Below are 7582 nucleotides of genomic sequence, written 5' to 3'. Positions count from 1 at the left end.
TGCAATGCTTTGCTATTTTCAAATCATTTTAGTAAAGTGAAAGCTGGCAGTCTTTACGGTGCAAACATGTCTGCCATTTTTCACAATCAATGTCGTTGAGATTCCGCAAGGACTGTTCAGTGAGCAGTCAAGAAACAAACTGCAATGAACTCACCTCACCTCAACTTACCTCACTTTCCAGAGAGCGTTGACTTGTTTCGCATTGGTTAACCTGCGGCAACATCATATAAACAGCAGACAGGCTTACTTATTATTATTATTATTATTAAATCAAACACGAGCCACTTTACAAATACATACGCTGAGTTTATTCAGAAGTCAGTAGTGGATTTGGAGCAGTCAATGTTATCGATACTTTGCTTTTATGTGGTTTATACGCTTGATTGGTACAATGACTTTTAGTTGTTTTCACTCCAAATGAGAAAGAACAACAACAACAAAATATAACTCAATAAAAGATACATGTAAGAATACCTTTACTGTAAAATCAACCCTTTTAAATTGGATAAAAATGCCAATTATTTTTATAAACTGCATATAAAAAAAAAAAAAACAAGATAAAATTTACTTTCAAGAAAAGCAATAAAATAAAATCATATATACAAACCTCTGTACATAAATGTGTATATATTGAGGATAAAAAATATCATGTAAAAATGAGAGAGAGAGGAAATTTTGATTATGAACTGGTCATGTGTCTCGATGATAACGTGCATAAAAAGCGTCTTCCCGACTACGTTTCTGCCTAAAGAGAGAAAAACCATAATTCATCTTTAGTTTTAGTTAAACATGCACCATCTGCCAAAAATCCCCAGAATTCCCTGACTCCAGTGACACCGAATCTATATGTGCTGTTGTCTGGCGAGGCGTCAGCTGCTTTTCTGACATCTGGAGTGATTTGAAATAGACTGCGTCTGTGTCTCGGTCACTCGGCGGAGGCCTCGAGCGCTGGTCTGGCAGTGGACACACAATAATCAGCCGGTATGAGAGGGGCTGAGGTGAGGTATTCATCATGCCATACTGTCAGGGATGTTGACGTAAAATCATTGAAAGAGGGCCGACGTGGATGTCTCCGTTTGACGATACCGTCTTCTCCGTTTACTGGACGATTCCCGAGTCGATGGAGGTCTGCTTTCGTGTGGTCTTTGGAGGGGGAGGTGGAGGGGTCTTGCTGGGTAAAGGGGGCGGAAGGTGCTGGAACAATAAAGAGAAGTAGAGTTTTTAAAACAAATGTAAGTCTTCATTGATCTGCAGCCGGAGACACTCACACTGCTCAAATACTGCAGCTTATCCCGGCTAAACTCCGAGTCAAGACTGTGATCATCTGATCTCTTGATATGACGATGTTTGAAACAATCAATGAATCAATGATTGAATAAATACATATTTTTGTTACTTTTCACATATAATAATAATGTATAAAAATATTTGGTTACACTTTATTTTAAGGTGACTTAGTTACAATGTAATTACTCAAATAAGTAGTGAGTAATATTAATTAACTACATGTGCTATAGAGTTATGGTCAGGGTTTGGTTTAGGGTTAGTTACTTGTAATTATGCATAATTCACAGTTATTACTATAGTAAGTGCATGTAGTAACATTGTAACTATGTCACCTTAAAATAAAGTGCGAACAAATATTTTTCTGTGCTTTATCTTTAAGTAACTATGAGTCATAGAATAATAGAGAAAATAAAACCAAGAAAAATGAAAACATTAGAAAATTTATATATAGTCTTCCATTCAAAAGTTTGAGGTCATTAACATTTTTTTGCATTTTTTTTTATTTTTAAAGAAATTAAAACTTTTATTCAGCAAAGATGTATTAAATTGGTCAAAAGTGACAGTAAAGACTAAGATTTTAAGATGAGGTCCAAATAAATGCTGTACTTCTCAACTTTCTATTTATCAAAAAATCCTAAAAAAATGTATCATGGTTTTCACAAAAAATATGCCGTTTTCAATAAATGTTCATATGATTCATAAATGTTTCTTGAGCAGCAAATCAGCATATTAGAATGATTTCTGAAGGATCATGTGACACTGAAGACTGGAGTAATGATGCTGAAAATTCAGCTTTGATCACAGGAATAAATTACATTTGACTATATATTCACAATATTTCAGTTTTTACTGTATTTTTATCAAATAAATGCAGTCTTGGTGAGCAGAAGAGACTTCTTTCAAAAAAATGTTACGTAATATTAACGACCCCAAACTTATAAAAGAATATTTTTTCAGTACAGAACTCAAGCTGTTTCAACCTTTAACTGTAATTTCCCAGAACCTCCAGCAGCTGGAGAGAAGTTCAGGTTCTGGGTTAATTAAATGGTGTCGGATTTAGAAGTGAAAACCCTGCAGAGAGAGACAGAGGCTCGGAGATGAGCGCTGACCGCCGCGGGTCATCAAGGGCACCTCGAGTCGCTCTGGTCACACATCCTGACACTCTTCACTCAGACAGTGTAGCATGTGCTGTGTGTGAATCACGATGAGAAGCACCGTGACACACCTCTGACACCACAAACATATCACTGCACTTTATACTTGTGTTGCTTTGTTTTTTCTATCTGAAGGTAACGACAAGCCAAACAACAGGAACGCACTTTAATATATGTAATGCTGTCATAAATTATAGTCATTTTACAAATGACAGGAATTAAATCAGATAAATGATTTTTCAGTATTCTGAAGAAAATGTGAGCAGTGTTTGCCAGTGCAAAACTAGCTGTCAGTGCTGCATGACGTGGGCGGATGCCATGGCATTGCTAGGTGGTTGCCAAAGGGTTTTCTCAGTGGTTGCTAGGGCATCACTATGTGGTTGCTAAGGTGTCTTCAGTGGTTTCTAGGGCATCACTATGTGATTGATAAGGTGTTCTGAGTGTGTTGCTGGGGCATCACTATGTGGTTGTTAGGGCATTGCTAGGTGGTTGCCAAAGTGTTCTCAGTAGTTGCTAGGTCAGTGTCAAGTGGTTGCTAGGGCATTGCTATGAGGTTGCTAAGGTGTCTTCAGTGGTTGCTAGGGCATCACTATGTGGTAGCTAAGGTGTCTTCAGTGGTTGCTAGGGCATCACTATGTGGTTTCCAAAGTGTTCTCAGTAGTTGCTAGGTCAGTGTCAAGTGGTTGCTAGGACACCACTATGTGGTTGATAAGGTGTTCTGAGTGTGTTGCTAGGGCATCACTATGCGGTTGCTAGGGCATTGCTAGGTGGCTGGCAAAGTTTTTTCTCAGTGGTTGCTACATCAGTGTCAAGTGGTTGCTAGGGCATCACTAAGTGGTTGCTAGGGCATCACTAGGTGGTTGCCAATGTGTTTTCTCAGTGGTTGCTAGGTCACTGTTAAGTGGTTGCTAAGGCATTCAAAGTGGTCGGTAAGACATCTCTATGTAGTTGCTAAGGTGTTCTGAGTGTGTTGCTAGGGCATTTCTATGTGGTTGCTAAGGTGTCTTCAGTGGTTGCTAGGGCATCACTAAGTGGTTGCCAATGTGTTTTCTCAGTGGTTGCTAGGTCACTGTTAAGTGGTTGCTAAGGCATTCTAAGTGGTCGGTAAGACATCTCTATGTAGTTGCTAAGGTGTTCTGAGTGTGTTGCTAGGGCATTTCTATGTGGTTGCTAAGGTGTCTTCAGTGATTGCTAGGGCATCACTATGTGATTGATAAGGTGTTCTGAGTGTGTTGCTGGGGCATCACTATGTGGTTGCTAGGGCATTGCTAGGTGGTTGCCAAAGTGTTCTCAGTAGTTGCTAGGTCAGTGTCAAGTGGTTGCTAGGGCATCACTATGAGGTTGCTAAGGTGTCTTCTGTGGTTGCTAGGGCATTGCTAGGTGGCTGCCAAAGTGTTTTCTCAGTAGTTGCTAGGTCAGTGTCAAGTGGTTGGTAGGGCATCACTATGTGGTTGATAAGGTGTTCTGAGTGTGTTGCTAGGGCATTGCTAGGTGGATGCCAAAGTTTTTTCTCAGTGGTTGCTACATCAGTGACAAGTGGTTGCTAGGGCATCACTAGGTGGTTGCCAAAGTGTTTTCTCAGTGGTTGCTAGGTCACTGTTAAGTGGTTGCTAAGGCATTCTAAGTGGTCGGTAGGACATCACTATGTAGTTGATAAGGTGTTCTGAGTGTGTTGCTAGGGCATCACTATGCGGTTGCTAGGGCATTGCTAGGTGGCTGCCAAAGTTTTTTCTCAGGGGTTGCTACATCAGTGTCAAGTGGTTGCTAGGGCATCACTAAGTGATTGCTAGGGCATCGCTAGGTGGTTGCCAAAGTGTTTTCTCAGTGGTTGCTAGGTCACTGTTAAGTGGTTGCTAAAGCATTCTGAGTGGTCGGTAGGGCATCACTATGTGGTTGCTAAGGTGTTCTGAGTGTGTTTTGCTAGGGCATTTCTATGTGGTTGCTAAGGTGTCTTGTGTGGTTGCTAGGGCATTGCTAGGTAGTTGCTAAGGTGTTTTCTGAATGGTTACTCAGGTATCACGATGTTGTTGCTATTAAGTGTTCTGAGTGTGCTGCAAGGGCACATGTGGTTGCTAAGGTGTTTTCTCAGTGGTCGCTATTAAATATTCTGAGTGGCTGTTAGGGCATCATTATATGGTTGTGAAGGTGTTCTGAGTGTGTTGCTAGGGCATCACTATGTGGCTGCCAAAATGTTTTCTCAGTGGTTTCTAGGTCACTGTTAAGTGGTTGCTAATGTGTTCTGAGTGGCTGCTAGGGCATTTCTATGTGGTTGCCTTGGTGTTCTGAGTGTGTTGTGGTTTCTAACGTGCATTTTGAGTGGTTGCTCAGCTATCACTATGTTGTTGCTATAAAGTATTCTGAGTGGTCGCTATGGCATCGCTAAGTTGTTGCTAAGGTGTTTAGAGTGGTCATTGCTATGTGGTTGCTTGGGTGTTCTGAGTGGTTGCTAAGATGTTTTTTGAGTGGTTATCTGGGCATTGCTATGTGGTTGCTAAGGTGGTCTGAGTGGTTGCTAGGGCACCCAGTAATGATTGTGTAAAGATAATGCAAATGAAGATCAAGCAATAAACTTCTTTATCAATATGCAAGTTTTTGACAGATGCTGATGATGCATTATACCCGTGGGTGTGGCGGTGGTGGAGGGGGCGTGGTCGGACTGGCCAGGTCTGAGTTGTCCATCAGGTTTCCATAGTCACCCATGCTGCTCTTGACAGGAAGTGGGGGCGGAGTTTCCCCCTTATCTCCATAACCCGTCCCATTCAGCTCTAGATCTGCATAGAAACAAGACAGAGTACAGCTGAGATAAACATCAGGATGCATGAAACTACATATCTGCAAAAACATCAAAGGGCTCTCAAATTGGTATACGGACACTTAGCACATTTAATAATAATAATGTGTGAATATCATTGCATTAGATAGCAAATCATTTCAGCATTTACTTTAAAGAAAGGTACTAAAAGCAAAACATTTCACTAAAAGAAGTTTGCTTGCAAAAAAGATGAAGAAAAGTAAAGTTAGTGAAGAGCATTTGAGAGCAGGAGATGTTTGTTTCGTGCAATGACTTTCAGAGATTTTTACTTGTAGCTTTTTTGAAATATTAAACTCATTGTGAATATGATATCTGCTGTTTGAGGAGGACTGTGCGCTCATTCTCCACTGCATAATCCAGCACAGAGATGACGACACGCAGTGCAAACTCAGTATTCAGACAGTGGGCTGAACCCATGGGAGAGTAAACGCCTCGCAAAGCCTGAATCCATTACACATCTTCACAAGCGGCGAGATCAGACACGCTTTCATCTGAGTGATTTAACACCTCTGCAGCCTCCCAGAGTCCTGCGCTTCACATCACATTGTTATGTTTGTGTGTCATTAGACTACAGCATGTGAAGGAGCATATGATGTCAGCGAACGTGTCATATATTGGGGGCGTGGCTTCAGGTGGGAGAAAGACATCCCGATTACAGTTTCCATTAATCATACCACCAATAATCATTTCCATGAGGAACATGAAGAAAAGAAAGTACTGTAAATACTGTAAATGTTTGGTTTGGATGTTTTTTTTACACTTTGAATAAAGCCAAAAATACAACACTGAATTTCTTTCTAACAGCTCATTTTAAAAGTAAAATACATACTATGAAAGTTTACTGTGCACTACTACATACACTAGCGTTCAAAAAGAATTTAATACTATATTTCAGCAAAATGATGCATTAAATTGATCAAAATAAAGACATTTATAATGTTACAAAAGATTTCAAATAAATGTTGTTTTGAACTTTCTATTCAAAGAATCCTAATAAAAAGTATCACGGTTTCCACAAACATATAAAGCAGCACAACTGTTTTCAACATTGATAATAATCAGAGATGTTTCTTCAGCTGCAAATCAGCATATTAGAATGATTTCTGAAGGATCATGCGACTCTGAAGACTAGAGAAATGATGCTGAAAATTCAGCTTTGATCACAGGAATAAATTACATATAAAAAAATACAGAAATACAGAAAATATTTTTCAATTGTAATAATATTTAACTACTTTGATCAAATTAATTTGTGAGCATTACAGACTTCTTTCAAAAACATTACTGATCCTAAACGTTTGATTGATAATGTATATCAAACTGAAGGACTTGGATAGTTAGCAGACAGTTTATTATGTTGATAAAATAACACCAGATGACAATGTGTGATGCCAAAACTAGTGCTGCTGTATTTCAGTAGATCAAGGTCACTGCACTTTTATTAATTATTATTTAAAATATGCAACAAAGTCTGCTGTAGACATGCAGGTGTTTGTTGCTCAATTCCTTGTATTTACAGCATTTAAATGATCGGCAAAAATTGGTTCTAGATTTTGAACTAGATTTAAATGTTTTGGAGTGTTTTTCTTCTCAAATCTTTTTGTAAATTTACCAGGATTCTTTTATTATTTATTCATACAAAGGTGGGCGGGGCTTCCATGCCAGCTATCTATCTTGCTTTAGCAAAACTTGCCCAATTTCTTCATATTTCAGAATAAAACTTCTATGTGAAATATGACACATACTGGATCCAGACAGTAAGCTGAACTGCAGTTTGACCCGGGGGGTGATGGGAGGCGGGGCGCTGGGCGCAGAGGGGTTGGCCGGGGCTCCTGGAGACACGGAGAGTCTTTTCTCACTCATTAAGTTGATCACCTGACTCTTCGGCCTCTGGGGCCTCAATGGACTGATCTGGAGAGATGAAAATATGACAGATAAATACAACAGAGTCAACTGCTGTTTCCGGGAATCACTCTTTAAAGGTTTTTGAATACATTAGGACTAAAAAGAAGGTCCATACAAACTGTGACATGGAAATAGAAACTGAGTGAATAGACAGAATGATGACGGTGAAAAAAATGTTGCAGCGGAAACAGAGTAACAGAGTAAAGAACAGCAATTCAAACAGCTCAGGTCCATTTAAATGAGCATACAGGTTTATCTAATGCATAATTCAACAGGCTTATGAATTATTCCAGCTGTAAATGACCATTATTAATATACGATCAGCTTCACATGCAGCAGAATAAGTCACTCTGAACTTGCCGACATGTTTTAACCTGCTCGTTTGCAATGCATCATCTACATTGGTGTAGAGAGGGAGGATTTT

At 39.5% G+C, this 7582-nt stretch overlaps 1 protein-coding gene across 2 annotated transcripts in view; it reads right to left on the bottom strand.

The window, feature by feature from the left end:
• Positions 1-285: 285 nt before the first annotated feature.
• Positions 286-7582, bottom strand: part of dock1 (dedicator of cytokinesis 1) — a 299327-nt gene continuing 292030 nt past the window's right edge. For both annotated transcript variants that reach the window (XM_048170101.1, XM_048170102.1), the window contains exons 50-52: positions 6999-7164; positions 5061-5212; positions 286-1194 (exon numbers count right to left, since the gene is read on the bottom strand). In XM_048170101.1, coding sequence (XP_048026058.1) covers positions 1099-1194; positions 5061-5212; positions 6999-7164 — 414 coding nt within the window. In that variant the 3' untranslated portion in view covers positions 286-1098. The remainder of the gene's footprint in view (positions 1195-5060; positions 5213-6998; positions 7165-7582) is intronic.

Source organism: Megalobrama amblycephala, linkage group LG20, assembly GCF_018812025.1.
Source record: "Megalobrama amblycephala isolate DHTTF-2021 linkage group LG20, ASM1881202v1, whole genome shotgun sequence".
In the NCBI taxonomy this organism is placed as follows: domain Eukaryota; kingdom Metazoa; phylum Chordata; class Actinopteri; order Cypriniformes; family Xenocyprididae; genus Megalobrama; species Megalobrama amblycephala.
Note: the sequence above shows the minus strand (reverse complement) of the source record. Positions and strands in the feature narration are given on the sequence as shown.